Raw genomic sequence first — 26,432 nt, 5'->3', positions numbered from 1 at the left:
GTGTCTGCGTTATTTAACTTGGAAAGATATGGCACAAGGTTACATTATGTGAGGAAGACAAGCTGACTGAGGCAATGTAATGCTCTGGCCAATGTTCTGCTGTGAAACTTGGGTTCTGAAACTCATGAGTATGTAAATGTGATACATTCAACCTACCTAGAAATTGTTGCAAACCAAGTACACCCTTTCATAGCCGTGATATTCCTTGATGACATGGCCTTTAAATTTCCCAGGTTTCAATCCGGTTTAGAATCTGTGCAATATGGTCAGAGACAATACCTCCCCACTTAACGAACTTGAGTCTACCTCATGGGCCAGATCAGTTTTTGTGACATGAGGGGGTCCTAAACAGTATTAGTTAGGTGTTCCTCTGTTATGGGTGCAGAGTGTGCTACAGGCATCTTTAGAGATACAGTACTACTTGGTCACATGCAAACAGAACATTCCAGAAATGTACATAGATTTTGTGTTTTTAAAAAGTTCCATATGAAGTGTTTGTGTACATATGCAGATGGTCCTCATTTCAATTTTAATTTTTACTTTCATTTCTCAACAGATTTCGCGCATGGAATATGTTCACTCAAAGAACTTGATATATAGAGATGTAAAGCCTGAAAACTTTTTGATAGGTCGTCCAGGAAACAAAAACCAGCAAATAATTCACATTATAGATTTTGGCTTGGCAAAAGAATATATAGACCCAGAAACAAAAAAGCACATACCCTACAGAGAACACAAGAGCCTTACAGGAACAGCTAGATACATGAGTATAAATACGCATTTAGGAAAAGGTATGTACAGTATGACTACTCTAGTTTGTGTGCAGTAATGTTCCCATGAATATACTTCTGAAGCTGGTTCACTGTGCAGTGGTTTACTTTTTTTTCCTCTGTGGTGTATGTTATTTTCCTGTGTGGGTTTTTGGTAGCGCAGCACAGTGCTAAATTTGTTTGTATTGGTTAAAAGTCAACATGCAAGCAGGGCAGCAACATGAGAAAAAAAACCCACACAATTATAAAAGGTTAACTAAACTCTAAGACGAAATCAGCCCAGGGCAGTATGATGAAACAAAATGCAAATGGATTCACAAAGATCAGATCAGCTGTAACTGAGACATTGTGGTCTATGTGCTCACTAGCGAAAATCACAGATTTACTTTTTAAAAGTGGAAAATGAACTTCGTTGTATGGTTTCCGAACAAATGGGTGGTGTTGTCCCTCCAGAGTTTCTCTAAATATGTTTATCTTTGTTTTCCTTTGTTAATTTATATTTTTTCCTTTTGGCAACCTTATTTTGTTATGTCCACAGTAATCTTCCAGTCTTTGTGCCTTTTATGTATCTGACATTTGTACTAGTTGGCAGTAGGTTCTATTTCTGTGATCTAGAGCTTGATAACCTGAGCAGCATTTATGCAATCTCAGGGCTAGTTGTATTGCATAGCATCTCTTGTTATGTGAGTGCCTACATAACCAAGTCATAATTGTTTTGTAAGTATCCTATGGCCCACCCCAGTTTCAACAAAAAATCTCTTCAATAACACTTCCTCCATTTTATTTTACTGCCCATGGGGTAATTCAATATGCTCTGTTAGTTTAATGGGGGTAAAAAACTGAGAGCGCCTTTAAATTTATTCAGTAATGAACCCTTTTCCTCTTCTTTTAAATTAATCTGTATTCTGGGGTTCACACACAGTGGTATTCCCTTTTCTCCCAGCACCAGTGTGTGTCCGTTGGCCTCGATTCCGTTGTTTCAGCCAGTTCGGACGCTAACATCTTTTCAGCTCGCTATCCTCAGGGGTGTGAAAGTCATCCATTGGCGTACTCAAATGGGACTTTGTGTTGTGCCTATTTAGTTTGGGTTTAACCACTATGGGGGGGGGGTTTCAATCCCGGTCACGACTGTCGATCCATCCCGACAGACGTGACCCTGGCCCATTTTTGTTTCGGTCGACCGCATATCGCCAGACGCGAATCCATGTCCCGCCTGCTGTTCGACAAAAAGGGGGCGTGTCCACGTAAACAGCCATGGTTTGTCGATATTCGATCGCGACAATTCACGTCCGAAATTGCCCAAACAGGACCGACTACTTTTAAAGTCGGGTCTGTTCTGTTGATCTGCCTCTTCAATGCTGTCGTGAAAGACCGCATTGAATAAGTGGTCGCCGCTATTTTCTCTGTTGCAAATAGCGGCCGGGATTGAATACCCCCCTATGTGTGACTAAACTTGACAATAATGAACTCGATAAAACAGATCAATTGAATATCGTCCTGCGGTTTCCTGTTACTTTAGAATTCTATAACCATTGAATGCCACCCACAGAATCTTGGATAAATATCCCAGTTTTACAGTTGTTTAAATTTTATGCATATGTATATTGGGATTGCAGTCATGGCAAGAGTGCCTCTGAATGCATATGTAGAGTCATACGTACCACAGCTAATTGAAGTCCCCCAAAGTCTCAAGCACCATACACACTTAGCGATGCTGGCCGCGGTCGATATAGTTAACTATATTGGCCACAGCAGGTCGAATTGAGTGTATCTGCTAAGCAATGTCAGTAAACTATATCGTTCAGTGACTGCACGATGACCTGCTGAACATGCAGGTATGTAGTTGACTATATAGCCAAAATTGACTCATGTTTATTAAACGGGGGTGTCATTAACAATGCATGGATGTGCACATCATTAATGATAATGAGTGTACACACTAGATGATATTTATAAAGATATGGCCTTTTCTGAGCGATATCTTTTAAAATATCATCTATTGGCTCCGCAATGAGGCCCCATTTGCTTCCTGGCTGCTAGATTGGCCATATACACATATCAATGGGTGATCTGGGTCATGTATTTCATGTGTTTGATGTTGTTATACAACATAAATGCAAGATACCTCATTGAAATATAATTATATTCCAAAATATGGAATAATCAGTTATCCAAAATTCTCCTGGTCCCGAGCATTTTGGATAAGTTATAATCAACTTGTATTTTTAGTTTCCAGGGTATTTTAAATCATCATTTTGATTTAATTGATTATATGTGTGGTATGTATGTATGTATGTATGTATGTATATATATATATTTATATATTGTGTGTGTGTGTGTGTGTGTGTGTGTGTGTGTGTGTAACCGTAGTTTAGAGCACCACATACAAACTCACTATGTACATGATCTATTGACATACTCTTCAAAGTTTTATACGCCCTTTCATGCTGCCAGCAATAACCAGTGAATGCACAGCAACCAGTGTTTCAGTGCAGTCTTAAACGGTCAAGTTGAAAGAACCCAGGTAGTGACCAGTGTTAAACACTGGAGGCCGCATGCCTGGTTGCTGCGACCCGGTATTTGTTCACAGCAGTGGAACAGCCGCCGCTTGGAGATGATCTAATCCAGTGGTAGCCAACCCTAGCCCTCGAGAGCTACCAACAGTTCACATTTCCCAGACAACCTAGCTGCTGCACTCATTAATCACTGACACATTTTAAAAGATACACAGATGGAGCTAATTAGCTCACTTGTGATTCTGTGAGGAGACCCTGCAAAACATGCACTGTTGGTAGCTCTCGGACTAGGGTTGGCTACCCCAGATCTAATATCTTCCCCCCTACATAAAAAAAGCCATCACTCTGACTACACAGACTTATATCTTTGCTTATCTCATAATATATCCCCACCTGACATCTCCGCTCTGCACAAGATCTGCGTCTCTCACTCACACTCATTACTCGCTCCCACTTACACGATTTTTGTCGGGCAGCACCCACTTTATGGAATGCCCTTCCACTCACACGAAGACTCTCCTCTAGCCTCCAAAATTTCAAGCGTTCCCTGAAAACTCACCTCTTCAGGCTTGCTTATCATATTCAGGAACCCCCACACAACCTCCAGTAGCATTTATATCTAATTGCATCCCATGGGGACTGTCTAGTAATCTGATGGGACTGCCATGCTATGCATGAATTATATCCTTATGTATCCCTCCTATTATCCCTATAGATTGTAAGCTTGCGAGCAGGGCCCTCCTACCTCCATGTCGGTTTGTATCTACCCAGTTTGTTTAATCACTGTTGTTTCCAATTGTAAAGCGCAACAGAATATATAAGAAACTGTAAATAAAATCTCCAAGCGCTGACTGCACATGTCTGCGGTGATATCATCGACTCGACAATAAGCTGGGTGGTGTCGCCTGATTGAAAGGGGTCTCGGCCATGTTGGACCCATGTACAAAATCATGGGTATGACCTGTCATTATTGCAGTATGAATGGGGTATTACATTGTCCTAGTAAACACCATGAAATAGCTTATTGCTCAGACTATATAACTGTTTTCGTACAGTGGCAGATTACATTCCTGGCATAGATGATTTCTGACTTGTGTATAATTGGAGATGGGTTGGGATCATTTGGTCGACAGTCATTAGGTCGATATGGAAAAAGGTCGACATGGTTGTAGGTCAAAAGGTCGTTGGTTCAACAGGTCATTAGTTTGACAATGTCTAGGTCGACATGGGGTTTAACACTGTTTTAATTTTTTTTGTCCTGAATGTCAACACAGTCGACATGGACACAGTTTAAAGTGCACCACATCCCCTCGCATCGCTCGCTGCACTCGCGATGCGTCGGGCACGGTGCCTTGATAAACTCGGTACACTGTTTTATTCTCCCACCACTCCCTAGTGGGATGGTAGGGCATGAAATACCGCCTGTTGGCACATGTTGGCTCAAAACACTGTGAAAAACTCCATGTCGAACTAATGACCTTTCGACCTAGACCCATGTCGACCTAATGACTGTTGACCATAATGCTGTAGACCAAATGACTGCATCCCATTGAGATAATCAGTTATTTTGAATGGTCACAGCACATTGACTTGAAAGCTGTGCTCTACAGTACTTTCTGTGGTTTGCAAACTGTTACTGCAATTTTTTTGTATTGTTTTGTTTGTATTCATGCTCTACCCTATCTTTCTTTGAAGTTAATCCCTACATAATTTGAGTAGGAGCAGTCTCATCCTAGCAAAGTAATTTACTCAAATAACATGTACAGTACGTGGTTGATGTTGAAAGTAATTCTAGCGAGGGGACAGAACTGCCTTGGAGAAATAGACACCTTCTGAATGGGATACATTATATCCGGCTGCAAAAAGTTATGGTGACGCATAGATTGTAATATTGGGGATTCAGATATCTTGCAACCACAGAAACAAATACACATGTGGGCTGTAAACAAAGAAATGGTCTGTTTATAAGGACTAAATTGTGCTTTATAAGCATAGACTGAGCACAAGCTAACAGGCATTAGGAAAATAAATGTAAGCTATTTTTGTTCTTTTAAAATAAACTGTGTGTGCATGTGTTCTCTTCCATACATTATTATAATTATCATTATAGTTTATTTATATGGTGCCACAAGGGTTCTGATGCCCCAAACAATACATAAATGAGAGAAAAAAACAACAAATAATGAATTACAGTACAAGGCAATTTAGGACAAGTACATGGTAAGTAAAGCGTTAGATCAGGGAACACATGCAATTTTATGGGAGGCAGAGACTTATGCTGGGTACACACCAAAATGATTTGGGCACAATCCCATCAATCTGGATCCAATTCAGACCGATTGGATGCAGATTGGGTCACAATCATTTGGTTGAATCCGATTCCTATCCTACCTGCTGCAGGTAGGATCTGTAGAAGATCCATTCATCTGAATACAGATGGGATCGGATTGGGATCGGATCGTATGTAAATTGGATCACACGATTTGCATCCAATCCAAATCGTTTTGGTGTGTACCCAGCATTATATATTCAAAGAAAAGCACATGAGGAGAGAGGACATATCAAAATACTGCCCCTGTCACAACCCCGCATGTAACATGTCGTAAGATCAACAACATGCACACACCTTTCCTGAAATCCCTGGTGCTGCTGTGAACATCAGACATCTTCATGGTAATGTGGGTACTTTAGTCTAACCACATTTTTTATCTGCAATCTGTTAGATGGGCACCTAACTTTCCTAAGCATATTTTATACGGCATACGGTCGTATTGTTGACAGTCATTAGGTCGACACCTTTAGGTCGACAGGGTTCTAGGTCGACATGGGACAAGGTCGACATGGGTTTTTTTTCACTGTTTTTTGAGCCGACGTGCCGACAGGCGGTATTTCATGCCCTACCATCCACTAGGGTGTGGGGGGAGAATAAAATAGTGTGCCCGAAGCATAGCGAGCAATGCGAGGGGCTGTGGTTGACTTCCAACTGTGTCCATGTCGACTGTGTCGACATTCGGGTAAAAAAAAAACCATAAAAAACCTAACGCATATGTCGACCATGTCCCATGTTGACCTAGAACCCTGTCGACCTTACCACCTGTCAACCTAATGACTGTCGACCTACCTGTGGTAAATAAAATGATCCACACCCATTTTCGACCTGCATGTAAGGCTTTATCCAGCTTTGTGTAGGGAATCATTCACTTCAAGTGATAAACTCCAATGGTGCATACACACTGGATGTTTTTGCACAGCATGTATGCACGCTGTTGAGAATGACTGTCCATAGCAGGGCACTATGGGAAGCCGATCAGTCGGTTGGTAATACCAGCAGAGAAACGTCAGTCACCGGCAATGATTCGTGAGGGCACATAAGCGCTAATTGTCTGCCCATACACACGGGGCAGCTTTTGAGCTGCTTTCGGCTCAAGTCACCCATTGTGTATGGGCCTTAAGTCTACTTATAATTCATCATAAAAGCATAGTGAACGCTCCTACATCGGTCTCCAACAACTGACCAATCAGACACTTTTAGTTTCCTTAAAGTAAGGACAAACATAAAAGGTTTGTGTGTGTGTGTGTGTGTGTGTGTGTGTGTGTGATGTTACTATCAATAGTGCAAGGAAATATGAGTTTAAAGGTAGAATTAAATAGGATAGCACCTGCAAATAACTTCAAAGGCCTTTGTATAGCAATGCACGTGTTGTTCTTTTTTTTCTCTGTCAAGATAATTACATAGGTGGTTATTTTGCCAGTACCTTGCTCTCCGGATGTAACCGTATAATAAAGCTGATCCCATAACATATGGGTATACTACTACATAATGACCAATTTTACAATGCAAAGATCAGACCCTCAGTGTGAGTCCTGATAAAGCATCAGTCTTTTACTGCTCACTGATAAGGTTTAGGTGGTGGATATACTACCGGCAGATCTTTATGGCACATTTCTATATTGATATGCCACAATGCAACCTATACAAGACCGTGTTTACTGAACTTGAATTCAAGAATAGACCTTTAAAAAAAGGCTGTACTGCAGAAGTATAATTTGAAAGCAGGATATAAGCTTATATCTGTTTGGTATTTCTACATTCATTACCGGGTTGCTTGGTTTGTTTATAATATGCAAGCCACAACCATTCTCCCCCTTACTATCTGATCACCTTGCATGACAATGTAGTATTTAAACTTGCAAGGCTAAACCGCTTGTAAATACAGCTTATTTTCCCACTTTCCCTGAAATATGTTCAAATTAGGGTGGTTGCTGCCACCTACTGTCCGAGAACTAGAAGTGCTTGATGTATTCCAATATCTTTTTGAAGTATTTGTACTGCATAATCTAAAAACTCAGATGACAGGAGTTCAGTTAATGCGTCACCATCCCACACTGGATAAATGTCAAGCAAGTAAACAGCAATGTTCTAAAAATAGCCTAAAGTATTTTGTCCGCCTTTGTGTGAGCATTGCTGCTTGAAATATATGTAGCTTTAGCACAGAAATGCTATTGTATTGTCACCCACTAAAGCATGCAAACCATTCATGTGGATTATATTATAGGAGGAATCAGTCGCTCTGTTTTAGAGTGCTTGAAAATATTTTTGGTGTGTGGGAATAATCTTTGTCTGCCAAACTGCCTAATAAGTACTTTCCTTAGTAGAACTTGCAGCCTATTCTGTCAGTGTTTTGTCATTTGCACTCTTGGCTGACTGGCTAGTCTGAATTATCCTATGTAACATTACACCTCCAGTTCTAGATCTAGACCAGTGGTAGCCAACTCCAGTCCTCGAGAGATACCAACAGTTCACATTTTCAAGCTCACCCCACAGGTACACAGGTGGGATTCTGTATGAAATCCCGACAGGGTCAAAATCCCGACAAGGTCCAAATACCGACACACAGATTGTACAGGTGAAACTGTCAACATGACTTTCGGTCGACAGGTCATGAGGTCGACATGGTTTTTTTCACTTTTTATTTTTACCCGAGTGTCGACACAGTTGGAAGTGAACTGCAGCCCCTTTCATTGCTCGCTTCACTCGCAATGCTTCGGGCTGGTGCCTCGTTGCGCTCGGCACACTATTTTATTCCACAACCACGCCCTAGTGGATGGTAGGGCATGAAATACCGCCTATCGGAACATGTTGGGTCAAAAAACAGTGAAAAATCCATGTGGAACCAGTCATGTTGACCATTTCACCTGTACATTCTAAATGTCAGTATTTTGGCCTTATCGGGATTTTGACTGCATCCCCACAGGTGCGCTCATTACTGACTAACACATTTTAAAAGATCCACAGGTGGAGCTAGATACTTCACTTATGATTCTGAGAGGAGTCCTGGAAAACGTTAACTGTTGGTAGCTTTCAAGGACTGGAGTTGGCTACCACTGCACTAGATATTCAGAAAGCCTGGGCACCATCACTAGGGCCAAACATTAGAAGGCAGAAGAGGTCACATTCACACATGCCCATGATTTCTGCATCTTTAGTAGAGATACTTGAAGTCAGATTTTTGGGCGCTCAACCTCCTGTGCACCCAATACCTTTTAGACTGTTAGTTTGGGCGCTACCTGTATGAAAAGTACCAAATAGTTGATTTTAAAGTGAAATGCTACTTATGAGCTATGTGCCCATACCTTTATTGAAAATACCAGCCATGTATTTTTGTGACCATTTTACTCCTCCCTTTCTTAGAGCAAAGTAGAAGAGACGATTTAGAAGCATTAGGTCATATGTTTATGTATTTTCTACGAGGAAGCCTACCCTGGCAAGGACTAAAGGTAATATTTTTATATTTGCTAAAAAATGTAAATATTTTCATTGACACTTGCTAAGTTTTTGTATGATGTAGATCTATATTTGTGTAGCAAATTTCAAAGCTACCCACTAGGACTGGCCTGGCCAACCTATGGCTCTCCAGTTGTTGTAAAACTCCAAGTATCCTGTTTTACCAGCTGATCAATGGGAAGGGTATGCTGGGACTTGTTTCACAACAGTTGTAGAGCCACAGGTTAGCAAGGGTTGCATTAAGCCCCGCACACATGGTGCTATTTTAGCCATTATCCCTGGGGATAGGGTTGATGATCGACCATATACCAGTATGTATGGCGTAATTGTCTAGTTGTATTTGGAAAAATGCAACTTAAAAAGTTATCAAACCATTACAGGATGATTCTGTTGGCCAGATCTTAAATGCTTTAAGGGTCACCTACATACAACTGCGCGCATAATAATAATTAGAATAAAAAAATGTTTTTTTATTGTAAAATAAAAAAACAACGCCTCCTTGTTTAAAAATGTATTTTATGCAAGGAGGTGTTACGCGTCATACAAATTTAGAATAGCGGGAAAACTGTCAGACGCGATAAGGTTATGCGATGCGAAACAAACGAAAAGGGACAAGTGTCGCCATGAGAACATTGACTGCCGCCCTTTGTATCTAATTAACTTTGATACTGTAGACCTAAAAATTAACTTTTTTTTTTTCTTTTTTCCCCCTAAGGCTGACACATTAAAAGAAAGGTATCAGAAAATTGGAGATACAAAACGAGCAACTCCAATTGAAGTACTTTGTGAGAACTTCCCAGGTAAAAACCTGCTTTTTTTTTGGTTCGCTTGTTTAAGAGAATATGCATAGACTTGAAATGTAGAGTATATAAAGGAGAATGATAATTGTTTACTGCAGAATCATTGTAGCCGAAGTTTTATATTCCTATTTTGCTTCTATAGCTTTATTAATCTGTATGTAAATGTAGGCTGCTGGCAAAGCTTGATTCTGTTTTGGTCCTAAATAGGCTAAAATATGTGAGACACACACAAGGTTGGCCGGCGGAGGTAACCCCAACAAGGGTCAGATAGGTTTACTTACCTTCTCCCTTGTCCCCCCTCCTAACCTCTCTTCCCACAGTCTAGCCCTAACACCCCCCTCCCCCCACTAGTGCCTAATCCTATACCCTGTACGGCTTGTACCTAACCCCTACCTCCACGCAGCCTAACAATAAATTACCCCTCAGTGCCCAAACCCCTCCATCCCCATTGTAATTCTAACCCACCCCAGTTACTCACATTTCAGCATCCCGGTTGTATGGATTCCTGGCACCAGCATACCGACCTTCAGGATTCTGAACTCACCCCTTGATTGTTATGTCTCTCTCTAAAGAGTAATATATAGATATATAGATATATATATATATCTATCCCATCCGTATGGACAGCATTCGCCCAATAGTATCCATCCACCGGGGTGCCAAAAACCAAAGAAAAGTCCCAGCTGACCAGGTCCTTCCGAATCCAAAATTTAAAAAAAATGGGGCACTCACCGGATATTTTGCTAGCAGAAGTACTTTTTAATAACCAGTGCATATTGTGACAGTGGGTTCAGGCCTGAACCCACTATCACAATATGCACTGGTAATTAAATGCAATTTTGTGTGTGTGTGTGTGTGTGTGTGTGTGTGTGTGTGTGTGTGAAGTTTAAAAAAAAAAAGGTACTTGTTTCCTAGCACGGCGCTCGTCGTGGTAGATCGCATACCTTCAGTTAAGGTATGCGATCGATGCCATTTTCTGTAAATTAAGTGTTTTAATTGCCGGCAAGGAGAATATCACGTTGATCGCGTCCATCGCATGCCATTATAATGGCATGCGATGCGACCAACGCGATTTTACATAGGGCTCAATGTTAAATTAGCTTTCAATGATAAAACCGCATTGATCGCGACCATAGCATGCCATTATAATGGTAGCAATGGGAAATGGGCCCAATTTTTGATTGTATATGCACCGTCATGGGTTTTAAGTATGTGAAGTGTCCCCCCCATTAACGCCACCCCACTATTGACGGCAACCCAAAGCGTGGCGAGCGCAGCAAGCCTTCGAGGGGCGGGGGTACCAGTCCTCCAACCTTTTCATACCCCCACTATCCACGTCGGCATGGAGTTGATTTTATTAAGTGTGGCGAGCCACAGAGCCCGAAGCGTGGCGAGTGGACGCGTATACCTGTGAAATTATGCTCGTCCCCTCACGGGGGTCGCGGCGCTCACCACGCTTCGGGCTCGGTGGCTCGCTGCACTCGCCACACTTTATAAAATCAACTCCACGCCGGCGTGGATAGTGGGGATATGAATAGGTCGGAGGACGCGTACCGCTGCGCTCGCCACGCTTCGGGTTGGCGTTCATCGTGGGGTGACGTTAACAATGGGGGGCCATTTCATTCATGAGGGGGGGTATGCAATTAAAATTGGGGTTTCGGGGGCTTTTTACATTGGGACCAATGTAAAATTGGGTCTCAGGGACCATTTTACATGGATTCCAATGTAAAAATCGCATGTGATTTGGTTGCATGCGATGCGATTGACGCAATTTTTTTAGGTCCCGATGCCTGAGATAAAAATCGCTGGCGCCGTGCTAGGAAACAAGTACCAAAAAAAAACATACCGATGCACAGGCACTTGCAGAAAGAAAAAACACTGTAAATGAAACCACGAGGACAAATAAAAAAAACTGAAAAATGAAGGTAATGCTCAGGCTAACCTATATAATAAAATTAAGTGCTTATAAGAGAAAATGCATAATGGGGGATAGAGATGTAGTAATAGGTGAAGAGGGAATAAGTGTATGTTGGAGAGCTTTTTTTTTTTTTTTTTCCTTTGGCGTGGTTGAAGGCTTTTTTTTTTTTTCCTTTTTAAATCTTCTTATACATCTGCAGTTACTCACTCACACATTTTGGGGAACATATAACTTATTACTGATTTGATTTTGCCATATTTATGAAACCATTTGATATTTATATATTTAATTTTTTGTAGTAATCATCAGTCAATTTTTTTAACCTTCTTGAACAATAATCCAATATTTAGGGGGTTTTTGACACTACTTCCGATGTGTGAAATAGCGACGGGCGCCTATCCAGTGCTGTCTTTCCTGACAGCATTGAAGAAGCAGATTGACAGAAGGGGCACGACTTTTAAAAGCTGTTGGGCCCGTTTTGCTGAGAACGGCCGCGGATTGTCTCGATCACAGCCCTATCTCGACAATCCACCGCCATTTATGCAAACACGCCCCCTTTTCGCCTATTCTTTTAGATACTTTGGGGGGTATTCAATCCCGGGTCAGGACTGTCGGTATGTCCCAACAGCCGTGACCCTGGCCTGTTTGTGTTTGAATCCCGCCTGCCAATATGTGGTTAAGCAAACACAAACAGGCCAGGGTCACGGCATTTGGGACACACCGACAGTCATGCCCCGGGATTGAATACCCTCCAAAATATCTAAAAGATCATCATTATCAAATGCTTTAAAAAAAAAAAATATTATTTTATTAATTCCAAATGTTAAAATGATAATTGGCTGCTTTTTGGATTAGACTAACAAAATCAGCCAAATTGAGGCCCTTGGTTTCCCTGAAATGCTTATAAATTCTGCCACGTTGGTAGGATATCTAAGGCTGGAGAAAAAAAGGTGTGGGGAGTTTAATACTTTTTAAATGTAATTGTGTTAATCAAAAGGAACCCAAAGCAGACCTCCTGGTTTAATCATGAAATCTATTTTAGCCTCACCTTGTATGGTGATAACTTCTTTCCTGACTCCAAAATGGACAATTGGGTAATTTGCCTGGAGCATACGGTCTCAAAAGAAATTTTTTGTAAAGTGGAAACTTTTTCATTTTAAAATAAATGACCTTTTAACTTTGTTTAAATCCATTCATAATTCATGATTGTATATTAATTTATGCCTGATTTCATTTTATTGTTTTGCAGAGGAGATGGCCACATACTTGCGCTATGTAAGAAGACTAGATTTTTTTGAAAAACCAGATTATGACTACTTGCGAAAACTATTTACAGATTTGTTTGATAGAAAGGGATACATGTTTGACTATGAGTATGATTGGATTGGAAAGCAGCTGGTAAGTACTATATTTCATATTCAGTCTTTCTTTAAATGAGCAGAGTCTTGTTACTTATCTTGTTGATATGATATTGACTGTATAAGTAGATATTCTAAATGATAGCTATGGGCTTAAATTGCTGACAACAATCATCTACTGTGCATCACCTTTGTTCTTTTACTGGTGAATGGAGTAAGAACGATGACCATGCGGGACGCACTTATCTTTGGAGAGACGCATATCCAGTTCACACAGCTCACCTTTGCAGGTGCCAGAACTGGGGAGGAGATCATCTGTGTTCATCCGGTGCCTTTTGTTTATTACAGGTGTAACCTCATTCACTCATCCGTTTTGCATCATATGACAGATTCTTTACTACAGGTAGCGATTCCCAGACTTTTATGCTTCTTTTAGTGTCACGTGGAGGCTGTACTTGCATCACTTATAGAGTATGGGACATTTTGGGTTAATATATTTGTTATGGAGTTGTAAAAAAAAAAATGACTGATTATGGACAGCGCCGTGTCGCACTTCTCGCTTGTATCGGTCCTCCATTTGTTATATAAAAAGAAACCATCAGGTGCCTAATCAATCTCCCAGAATTATTTCACAATAAAATAATTCTCATAAACCTTGCACCTGTTTTTAACCCTTAGAGTGCCAACGTTGCTGTGAGAGATGTGCAAAATATCCACTGAAAATGCCAGTGTCGCTCACAGCGACGGTTCTTCTTTTGGGGCAATATTTAAACTTCAATTAATTGACTACACATCACTGGCCAGCAATAGCTAATTTGATTTATATTCCTCGATTGTGACCCTGGCATTGTTAGAGGACATTTTTGCATATCTCTAAAGGTTTAGAGAATGCTCAGCCCTTTTGGAAAACAAAACTTACAAAAATTCAAAAACTGTTCAATGGAATGAGTATTTAATACAATTTTATTAAACCTGTATAATATACTGGATAGTAAGCTATAAGTAGTAAATGAAAATATAAAATCACATATAAATAACCTATTCTACTTGTGAACATTTCTAAAGTTATGGTTTTTGTTTTATTCTCCTTAATATGGTTAGTATGACAACGTTCTGAATAGGAGATGTTGTACAACAAAGTACAACAATTTAGTTAAGAATGAGTTCATTATGTTAGAAAACTAATCGGTATTGGTGTTTGGATGTTGTAACAGTAATTCCTTTTAATCATGCAGAGATGTTGTTACCATAAATAGCTAGCTGTATTGAAGTCTTGCCAGTACCAGATAAATATATTACAATTTGGTACCTCTTAGATTCTGGCATGCATCAGACTATAGTTGCTGCTGGTGTCCCCCAGCTGCTGGTTCGGTACTTGTTTCCTATCTGGGCGCCCATCGCGGGGATCGCGGGCATCGCGGCCAGTACATTAACGGTCGCGACGCGATCCCCGCGATTTCCCATAGGGTTCAATGTTAAATTGAGTGCTGGCCGCGATTTTACATTCAATGCTTCAATGGCCGCGATTTGGCCATAGGAATCAATGTTAAATGAGCCTTTTCATACCCCCACTATCAATGACAGCATGGAGTTGAGAATAGAATAGTGTGGCGAGCGCAGCGAGCCACCGAGCCCGAAGCGTGGCGAGGGGACGCGGATACCTGTGAAGCCCGCGTAGGGCTGCGTTTACCTGTGAAGGTATCCGCGTCCCCTCGCGGGGCACGCTGCGCTCGCCACGCTTCGGGCTCGGTGGCTCGCTGCGCTCGCCACACTATTCTATTCTCAACTCCATGGTGACATGGATAGTGGGGGTATGAAAAGGCCCATTTAACATTGATTCCTATGGCCAAATCGCGGCCATTGAAGCATTGAATGTAAAATCGCGGGCAGCACTAAATTTAACATTGAACCCTATGGGAAATCGCGGGCATCGCGTCGCGGCCGTTGATGTACTGGCCGCGATGCCCGCGATTTCTTTACCCGCGACGCCCGCTATGGAGATCGTGGGCGCCCAGTTAGGAAACAAGTACCGCTGGTTCTTAGTTATATGGAGCCATGAGGGTTCCACAGCACTGTATAATGAAGCACAGCTTTCTCCTTTTTATTAGGTGCAGATAAACTGCTTATAGAAATCCAACCCAATGAGGTGCCTTTTGAAATGCTGGTATTCCGATATATGCTTTGGCGCGTTTTGCTGCCAATAGTATAGAAGTGTTGAAACACACACACATCAGAATACCAGTATGGCCAATATATCAGGAGTTAAATATATTTGCATTAAATACTCATTCCATTGTGCAATTTTTGTATTTTTAGGTCTCCTCCATCATTTGCCTTTTCTTCCCAGGTTACTGTCAAAGTTGCATACTGCTGGGGTGTCGGACGGCTCCCCAACAGTCGGGATTCCGACAGTCATTAATCCGACGTCGGAATCCCGACTGCTGGCTTGTGGGGGTCCACGACCCCCATAGAGGGAGAATAAAATAAAATAGGTGGCGAGCACAATAGGTAAGACACACCGACAGTTGGGATTCCGACAGTCATTCCTCCGACGTCGGAATCCCGACTGTCGGTGTGTCATACCACACCCTACTGCTGATGTGTGCAGTTCTAGAGTACTTGTGCTTTTTACATTTTTTTTACAATTGAGGTGCAAATAAGAGGCATAATTGGTACAGAACTTCATAACACAATAATGGCTAACCTTGGTAATCCAGCTGTTGAACTACATAACCCAGCATGCCCTGCTACACTTTTTAGCATGGCCAAATACTAGAGCAGGGCATGCTGAGATGTGTAGTTCAACAACAGCTGCAGTGTCAAGGTTAGCCATCACGGTCATAAGACGTCCTGTGGCATAGCTTAGTTAGTTATATTTGTAGCACAGTAACAGGGCTATTTGAGGTGGGTTGTGCTTGGGTATGTACGTAATAGTCATATACTTAGGATAAATTGGCCTTCTGTGCTGTGTGTGCGTTTCTCCATGGAGATTCATGCATAGGAATTGGTCTCCTGCCCGTTCACCTGTCTATAAAATAAATGAGGGGGGAGACTAATAAAGGAAAACGAAGTCTATAGCTTAAAATTGTGTATGCTGATGTGTATTCCACCGAGAGTTCTTGTGCTGTATGTGAAGCAATGGCATGTTGTATTTGTTATCCTTTTCTATGCCTTAATGTGTTAGTTTTTTTTTCAGCACTTGTGTGATTGAATGCATACTTCCTTTGTTTCTTTTTACCAAATTCCATTTATTTTTTGGATCTCTATTTTTTTTTTTTTTTTTTACATTTTAATAAAAAACAGAAATTGTGATTTGTGAACTGAAACTGGGTTCAAAGCTGGTTCTTACACCAGGCACAGAGCCTCATTTAATACTGAAGCCCGGAGACACATTATTTATTAAGATGTGATTTCTACTCCACATGTGATGTTGCTATGGGCAACCAATCAGAATCGACTTATTTATTTAGCACCCTTTAGAAGGTAGTAGACAGGATCTGATTGGTTGCCCATAGTAATATCACATGTGAAGTAGAATTCACATCTTGGTAGATATCCCCCATAATGTGGTAATGGGTGAGATTGGTGTCATATAGGAGTTGCTGGATTACAGAATTGTTAGGAGTCAGCATCTGCCCTTTTAGTATGCCACATTACTGTGCCCACCCACTTCTACATATACATCTGCAATTTGCATGTATTTGGGAACTGAAGGTATTTAGCCTCAGTCACACAGACACAATTCTGTATTGTAGGTTCATTTTACTGTGCATGTAACTGGAAAGTGATTATTGGAGTTTAATACAGGTATTGGGATCTTTCTAGCCAGCCATTATTAAGAGCGTTCAGAATGAAAGAAAACTGCAGCCTCTTGGAAAGAATTTCAATTTATAATGTGGCTTGTACTTTGGTAGGCTTCCTTTAATACGTTACAGAAAAAGTTCTAGGTGTTACAATTATTAGATCTCATGACTGATCATGGTTTCATCTTTCAGGATGTCCAGATAGTTTGTTACATTGTTTTTCACTGTTCTCTTTTTATTCATTAGCCCACTCCAGTTGGCTCCATACATGCCGATCCCGCTCTTTCATCAAACAGAGAAGCACATCAACATAGAGATAAGATGCAGCAAGCCAAAAATCAGGTACATTTTAAAAGCTTCTCTGCCCTCTTGCTTTACTGTTCCTCCATTGTAATATTTATTTCTTAAGACCCCCATAACAATTAACATTTCTAAATTGTGTGGTAATACAAGTAACACTAGACCTGCTAATATAGATATTTCCAGGCATTTTATACCACTTTTTAACTGGTTCTAGTAAGTGCTAATTTTTTACTTTTTCATGGTTTGCACCTAAAGTTTAAGGTTTATGTAATTTATATTTATGTATCATAATATTCATACTGTACATGCAAACATATTGTGACTGTTTGGCACCTAGACCAGGGGGTATATTTACAATGTCATTATTTAGCATTCATTCTTATTGCCATTTCAAAATTCTTCTGTCAAGTCAAAGATGATTAACTGCTTTGACAAACTGCAATTTAGTAAGTGTAATTCTAGGAAAGAATTGAGAAGAGGTCTGCATGCAGTTGTATCCCTCATGTCACACATCTCTTGGGTGTGGTTTCACATGACAATATACGGGGTATTCCCTTTCTGAACCGTACTTTTCTCTAGTACGATGATCTTCTGAAGCGATTTGATCAACAATGTGAAATACTCATTCTCTTTCATATGAAAGATCCAGTGCTTGTGTCCTTGTCACTTGACTGGAAAAACAATGTTTAGAAATGCAGAAGTGAACCCAGCCTATAGGCTTCTGGATAAATCTGTTATAGAAGCAGAGTGTGAGAACATTGTAGTGTACACACCCTAGTGTAAATTGAATTGATGCCTTTACCTGTATTAAAACAGATGTGTTGTCATAGTAAGAAGTGTAGCATTGGAGGCTTTCCATAGTTCATTGGTTTGCTCTCTTTCATTAATGTATACACACTTTTGTGGCACATTATCCAAGCCTCTGTGCTATTCTATCTACCATACAGTACATAGCAGTTTAGGACTATAACCCATAGCCTATACAATAGACCAGCACTTTTTTTTTTTTTAGATTGTGCCATTTCCGTCTTTTCTATTCTGCATTCCGTAACTCATAAGTGGTGTAGATATTTTCTTTAGACCAGATCTACTAGATCATCTTTATTTTTTTTGGTACGCTGACTTGCCATATATGGCATATATTGATCAACTGTAAAATGGTCTACTTTGTCAACTGTGAAATGTGAATGATATTTATATTCTGATGTAAAAACAGAATTGCATCAAATCAAGATGTTGGTTTTTCCTATGATTTACTTACCCATAAATACTACTGCTATTTATTCAGGCACAGGGTAATTTTAATGGTGTTAACATTTTGAAACCTAATGGATGGTGGTTGTTGGAGTAATATTAAAATGTGTCAAGGTCTCAGTTGTGTTTTATGGTTTTTTATTAATTTTAAACATTATATAGGACCTTTTTTTCATAAAATAAGTTAAAGGATATTTTTAATAAAAAATACGGCTGTGTGAAGTTGTGTATTGCTTAATAATATAGTACATACATACATACATACATACATACATACAGTGGGGCCAAAAAATTTGGACAGCTACTGATTGTGCAAGTTGACCCTCTTATAAAGATGAGGTGTCTGTGATTTCCATCATAGGTACACTTCAACTGCGAGAGCCGAAATGTGGGGGAAAAAAACAGGAAATCACATTGTATGAATTTTTTATAAATTTATTTGTATATTCTTATGGAAAGTAAATATTTGGACACCCACCAACCAGCAATATTTCTGGCTCTCAAATACCTATTACTACTTCTTTAAGAAGCTCCACTCCTCCACTCGTTACCTGTATTAATGGCACCTGTTTGAACTGGTTATCTGTATAATAGACACCTGTCCACACCCTCAAACATTCCGACTGCAACCTCTCCATCATGGCTAAGACCAGAGAGGTGTAAGGACACCAGGGACAAAATTGTAGATCTGCACAAGGCTGGAATGAGCTACTCAACAATATGGAAGCAGCTTGGTGAGAAGAGATCAACTGTTAGCGTAATTATAATTTTTTTTTAAGAAATACAAGATCACTGACAATCTCCCTAGACATTTGGCTCCATGCAAGATCTCTTCTTGTGGGGTATCAATGAACTGTGAGGAATCAGCCCAGAACTACACGGGGGTGACCTTGTCAATGACTTCAAGAGAGCTGGGACCACAGTCACAAAGGTTACCATTAATAAAACGCTACATCGTCATAGATTCAAACTTTTTGGTATAAACTCCACTCTCCATCCCCAAAACACCATACCCACTGTAAAGCATGGGGGCAGGGGGGGATGGGACATCATGCTTTGGGGCTGCTTTTCTTCAAAGGGGACAGTACCACTTATCTGTATTAAGGGGAGAATGAATGGGGCAATGTTCCCTCAGTAAGAGCATTGAGGATGGAAGTGGCTGGGTCTTCCAGCATGACCATGACCCCAAACACTGCCCGGGCAACTTAGGAGTGGCTCCGTAAGAAGCATTTCAAGGATCAGGAGTCTCCAGACCTCAACCCAATCAAAAATCTGTGGAGGTAGTTCAAAGTCCATGTTCCCCGGCGACAGCCCCAAAACATACCTATAACATTGTGTGCAAACCTGGTCAAAAACTACAGGAACTGTTTCACCTTTGCAATTGCAAACTGAGGTTATATTGCAAAGTATTGAGTTTAACTTGTTGACTGTCCAAATATTTATTTTCCGCAAGAATATACAAATAAAAGTTGGTGTACCTATGATGGAAATTACAGACCCCTCATCTTTTTAAGTGGGTCAACTTGCAGAATCGGTGGCTGTCCAAATACTTTTTTGCCCCAGTGTGTGTGACCACTTGACATTGTTATCGTGTTTATTTATTGGATTAAGTCTCTGAGTGCCAGCCAGCAGCAGAGGTATATGGTTTCCATCAAGGAAGGTGGGCACTGGAGCATGCTGATGTTCCTTTTGAGTATTGAATGTCGTTCTCACAGCACAGTTTATGATATAATAATATATACTGTGCTGTGAGACCAGCACTCACTTGCCTTTCGGAGGGGGTTAGATGGGTGCCTTCTCAAATGGAGCAGTTACTAGCCCACACCTGTATCTGCCAGAAATCGAGAATTACTCCAGGGCTTGGAAAAGGTGATTTTATATGGGTCTACGCCATTTATATATAAAGAGATTCTAATTAAAACACAGATCAACTAGCAATCACTAGAGAAAATATTTTGAGGGAATAATGAAAATAGGCAATCTAATAGCAACTTTACTGGCCATAGGCATGTTCTATAAGCCAGCAATTCTAACTTCTCTTAATATTTCCAGTATGCCAAATGGCTATATACATGAGAATTCATAAAATAATATAATCGGATGGTATAAAAGAACCAAATGGCCTATCCATATATCTAGTAGCAAGATTAGCACAAAAAAAACCCCTAAATTTGCTAAAAGTTTATACATATACGTATTAGTTGGTCCTTTGGGATATAAAAGTTCTTTACATAGAAGATTCCGCCTTTGTGCTGTCAGAGGTGAATGGAATGACCACAGAATATCAATATTAACAAAGGTTTATATAAAAAAAAAAAAAATTAGATTGTTTTAGGTTAAAAACAATCATAAACCCCCCTGATTTGATTCACTTTTGGAAAAAATATTGGTACTTGTTTCCTAGAATGGCGCCCAGATTTTCTACGTACGTAAACGTAGGGAAATCGCATTGGCCATTTTAGTGCGATGCGGTTTTTAAAATGCAATTTATTCACTGCTCTGTGTGCCCTAGGGCATCGCACCTCCCGGAAAAGCGTGTGCAATGCCATTACATTAGGTATACAATGATATGATTGCATGACCTACAATAATGTTTTACGCACATACACGCGCACACACACACACACACCCCCACTATCCACGACACCCTGGGATGTGGCCAGCAGAGGTGGTAAGCATCCTCCGACGTTTACCTACACCCACTATCCACGTCGGCGTGGAGTTTATTTTATAGTGTGGCGAGCCACTGAACCCAAAGCGTGGCGAGCGGACGCGGATAACTTTTACATGTATTCTGCTTGTGGCTCGCTGCGCTCGCCACACTATATAATCTCAACTTCATGCCGACATGTATAGTGGGGGTATGAAAAAGTTGTAGGGGCTCGCCACTCAATTAGGATCCAACACGTTTCGGGGTTTCGCGCCTACAATCGATAAAGTCCATATATATGGAGATCCCAAAGTTCAGTGAAGCAGACCAGAAAGTTTCGTCCAAATTCTTGTTTATTTCCTTCAAATTTGTCACCTGCAAAACCATGAGAAATGGTCCAACGCGTTTCACAATTCTTAAAAAAAAAAAAAAATCATGTCTCTAATTAGTATCAGGAGAAAAGGGAAGAAAACCAGTTCTTCTAAGTATCGATATACCACTTCTCGTTTTAGCTCTATAGAATGGGATAAGAGCGTTTAATACGCTAAGCTGTATACAAGTGTGTGAACACCAATAAAGTTCTAGGAAAAAGTTTTTTCCTTCCCTGTATAGTGCACCTCTCTCTATATGAGTTCTATCTCTATATATATATATATATATATATATATATATATATATATATATATATATATATATATATATATATATATATATATATATATATATATATATATATATATATATATAAAATGTATTTATACCTTTATTTTTATCCCTGGCGAACCAGTGATGTGCGCAGTGGCATGCAGCAGTGCCTGCTCCTACCTAGTAATCTAGTCCAGAGGTTCCCAAATACTGTCCTAATGGCACCAGGTTTTAGGTGTATCCATGCTTGGCCACAGGTGACTTAATAAGTATCTTGGTCAGTTTGATTTAACTGTCAGTGCAGAGCCATAGTTATCTTTAAAACATGGATTGTTAGGTTGCCTTGAGGATTGTGTTTAGGAACTGTCCATGTCAGTGCTATAACTACGGCTGCTGGAATTAAGGACTGCAGTCACATCTGTTAAATAACTCTGGGATGATTTAGTTGTGCATGTTGGGAACAGAAGAATGTGAATACATGATAAAGGTAAGGCAGAGTGGGTACATAGATCAGTGTAATATATGACGGGTATCATACCTCAGAGATGGGAGTTATGTATTATACATGTTAAAGTCAGACCTTATTCTTTGCCTGGAAATGTCTTTATGCCTAAACTGATATTCGTGCATAAATTGTGTGTTCAGAATAGATGCTTTTAGGTTTAAAATGAAGAGGCAACTGGAGTGTGTTCGTATATGTGCTCCCAGTTCTCTATTCTGCGCCAAATATCTTCCTATATAAATATATGCTGCATTGCCATATATTTATAGAAGTGCACACATACATGAGAATGTCAGACATTTACATGTGTGCAACATACTGTTATGGAAACATTTGGACAGTAGATTTGTGTCTTTGCTTTGCAGTAAAGCCTAACCCCACTGGAATCTACTAAGTATCTGCTCTTCTTTCTGCTTACCAATAATCCAGTCTGCATGCTTCCTTTGCTTTGAGTTGTAGTGTGCGCTGTAACTGTACATACTGTACTTCTGTATTATTTGCTTGCTGTCTTTACTCCACATGTTTTGACGCATGAGTTGTTTAATATGTTTTGGGTTTTTCTCCCCCCTCTTCCATGCATGCTTTATGCATTATATAATGAGCAGTCGGCAGACCACAGGGCGGCTTGGGACTCCCAGCAGGCCAACCCCCATCAGCTAAGAGCTCACCTAGCAGCTGACAGACATGGTGGCTCGGTACAGGTATTTTCTGCTTCTTTGCATGACTGACTACTTGCGCGTCCCCGTGACACCCGCGTGTCCCTCAGATCCCCATAGCATGCTTTCTGTTTCTAGCTGATGTCATGCTTTTAGTGTTTCCTGATTGCTTTGCTCCTCTATGTGTGGGTAAGGTAAATGGTTTCATTCACCACTGAGTTATGAATGACACCTGAAGTGAATGTTTGCATTCAACCAGTTAAAAACTATTGTATAATTGAATAAGATTAGATGGTATCTAGAACCATTTTTTTTTTTTTTTTTAAAGTAACATGTACAGTTTTAGTAGTATGGAGCTTAATCCACACCTTTTGTGTCCATACCTTTTGTGTGTCCATTGCATTCTTGTTAATGTTATTAGTAGTTATCAGATCTCCCATAAATATGTTACCAAATTGGGGAAACCTAAAATTCTTTTGAGAAAGTCACAAGTCTCTTCTAATATTTATGCTACATCTCAACTGGTCCTTTCTCAATTGGGGACATGTAAACATATTCAAATAGCTGCTGCTTTACCCAATAGATAAATACTCCCCCAGAGTGTGGAGAGGCTATTCAATTAATTATACTTTCTTAAGGTGCTTAAATGTAGGGTTTAGCACATGGGAACCCACCACTGTAATGTGAACTGTGGAATCAATGGGTATTCTCGGCGCATTAACTCCCATTGAAACCGTTGTCTTGCAGACTTTTCCCAGCAGCTCATAAAGCTGCTAGGAAAAGTACACCAATGGGGATTCATGTGTGGGTTAAACACTGCTATTTAAATCAGACCAATATGGAAATTTAGTTGCAGGCTAAACCACACGGCTTATTGACTATGCCTATTTGTGCCGCTGGGCACATCTATAGCTCATTATATAGAATAGGACCCTTTTCATGTAGCATGCAGTGCTTGATCTAGGTAAGGCATGTCCAAACTGTGGCCCTCCAGCTGTTGTGAAACTACACAACCCAGCATGCCTTGCCATAGTTTTAGCAGTCCCTAATAACAAAACTATTTGTAGGCCATAGTTTGGACTTGCCTGATCTAGGTACACTGTATTTGCGTGCCTTGCCATGACAACGTGCTAGTGCAGAGGCAGTTAGGGCTCAGCTGACTCTTAATTCCCTCCATGGGTAGCATGCAGGTTTGGTGCATTCATCGCATGGCGCAATGCATCAATAGAGCAAGATGTCAACTTACTAAAGCCATCTTAGGTTTTAGAAACTGTAATGCATCACAAGCTCCATCATGTAGTACAGCAAGTGGTCTAATGCTTCAGTATTTACTGTTTATTTTTTTAATGTCGGTTTCAAATAGAACAGTTAAGCCATGTACGCACTGACATGTGCAGTTTGTTTTATAACGCATGTTAAATAACTCTTAAGAAAGCATAAGCAGCCATTTTGCATTTAATAATGGTTTTGATGTTTCAGGTTCACAAATGTTCTCAGTCTGTCTCTTTATAAATACGCTTTTGTGGCATTTATCTGGGATTATGCTTCTGGTGCATCATAGCGTGAATCTGTACAAACTAATTTAACACAACTCTTCACTTCCAAAGAAGCCTAATCTTAAATGCAGTCTCTCATTGTCCGTTTGTATGTAGTCTAACATGGGTGTGGTATAGCACACCGACAGTCGGGATCCTGATTGCCTGGACTCAGACAGCGTGGGGAGTGCAGCAACGAAGCCCCTTGCGGGCTCACTGCGCTGGCCGCGCTGCGGGCACAGTGGTCACTAGTGCTCTGCACCTATTCTATTCTCCCTCTATGTGGGGAGAATAGCCGGTGACCATCGGGACCCCGAGTGTAGTGATTTTAACAGTCGGGATTCTGACGTCGGTGTAATGACTGTCGGAATTCTGAATCGGAATCTGACAACACTCCGGCACCAGTCTAACATTGTAGAGATGATGGAACTGTTGCAGGCAGAGAAAGTGCAGTCTCTGTTGTATATTTTATGTCCATGAATAGTTAGTTATTCCATGGACAAAGTACTTTGTAAAATACAGCCGAAACCCTATATTATAACCGCATTTTAAAGGTTGTTGATTACAACCAATTTTAGTGCGACCACATGTGCTGAGCCAGCTGTATTACAAACTGGCAGAGAAGTCACCTGGATAATAACTTTTATTTTATGACTATATCCATTGTTTCTGTTATCTAGTAGGAATTTAACTGCAATGTAAATAAAGCACTTCTATGAATCTCGGCAATACATTCTGGAGATTAGGTTTATTTGTCCTCCTCACTAGCCTAATTCACTCCGTGTGTACACCACTTATGCTCTCGTGCTTAACAATTGAGCGTAAGTTGTGTACACACTAAGTGATTTTCGCTAGTGAGCGATTTTGACTAAGATTTGACTAAATGTACCAGTGATTTTCACTAAGCGATTTTATCTATGGGCGATTTTGACTATACTAGCATTAACATACTTGCTTGGTATTCTTTGCAGATTACCTAGTGAATATCTCCCTCAGCAGTAAAAAGCAGCGATTTTGACTAGACAGCCAGCGATCTAGTAAAAGTATTGTTGCCTGGCAACTTTTTTTTTTAGATATAAATTTTATTAGTGAGATGCCATGAAAACAAGGGTGAAAGGCACAATGAAGAACCTACGCAATGGTTCTTAAACAGGTTCAAATATGCACAAACAGCATAATACAGAGGCATCTCTTTTGTTTTTAATGTTGATAGTATACTAAAAGATAATAGAACATGCAAAAAAACAGAAAAATAAATACATTTTTATGAAAAGCTACAACCAACAGAAACCATATTAAGACAAATAGATAGAGAATTAGTAGAAGAGTAAAGGAGGGAAAAAGAGTAGCAAATGAGGTAGAAGATGAGGAAGAAGGGGGTGGGGGGCACGAGAGGGAAATGTGACACCCGACAGGCCTTGACTAACTCGACAGGAAATCAAATAGGGTGCTAAAGGGTCAGAACCTCTGTTCTTATAGGAAGGCTGGTGGTACATTTAAGTATGTGGTCCAGGGTTCCCAGATCTTGATAAACTTTTTGGAAGAGCATCTCAAGATACATTACTGGTGATGTACTCCATCGAATGGATATTCCAGATCTTCCAGACTTCGGCCAATGATGGAATTGCTGGAGATTTCCAGTGACCCGCTATAGCTGGCCGTTAGAACCATATGATTGAACAATTTGTTTTGAGCGCGAGATGCTTCTGGGATATCCATAGAGAATAGAAAATAGGCAGCCTTAAAGGGAATGCTCAAAGATAAGAGAGAATTAGCTAGAGCTGTCAGCTCCTGCCATAGAGGGGCCAAAACCGGGCAGTCCCACCAGATATGCAGAAAAGGGCCATCCGAGTTTTTACATTTTCAGCATGGGGGAAATCTCCGAGTTCATTTTATTAAGCATAACTGGGACATAGTACCATCTGTAGAGTAGTTTA

General features: G+C 40.4%; 1 protein-coding gene across 5 annotated transcripts in view; it reads left to right on the top strand.

Annotated features, from left to right (window-relative positions):
* The window catches only part of CSNK1G3 (casein kinase 1 gamma 3), a 139,334-nt gene that overhangs the window by 99,281 nt on the left and 13,621 nt on the right, over positions 1-26,432 (top strand). For 3 of the 5 annotated variants that reach the window (XM_083151580.1, XM_083151577.1, XM_083151578.1), the window contains 6 exons: positions 557-791; positions 8,979-9,064; positions 9,787-9,871; positions 13,039-13,187; positions 17,197-17,292; positions 22,910-23,005. In XM_083151580.1, coding sequence (XP_083007706.1) covers positions 557-791; positions 8,979-9,064; positions 9,787-9,871; positions 13,039-13,187; positions 17,197-17,292; positions 22,910-23,005 — 747 coding nt within the window. The remainder of the gene's footprint in view (positions 1-556; positions 792-8,978; positions 9,065-9,786; positions 9,872-13,038; positions 13,188-17,196; positions 17,293-22,909; positions 23,006-26,432) is intronic. The other 2 variants (XM_083151582.1, XM_083151581.1) reach the window with 1 other exon arrangement.

Source organism: Crinia signifera, chromosome 1 (genome assembly GCF_055691185.1).
Source record: "Crinia signifera chromosome 1, ASM5569118v1, whole genome shotgun sequence".
Taxonomy (NCBI): Eukaryota; Metazoa; Chordata; class Amphibia; order Anura; family Myobatrachidae; genus Crinia; species Crinia signifera.
This window is presented reverse-complemented; position numbering and strand designations above follow the sequence as displayed.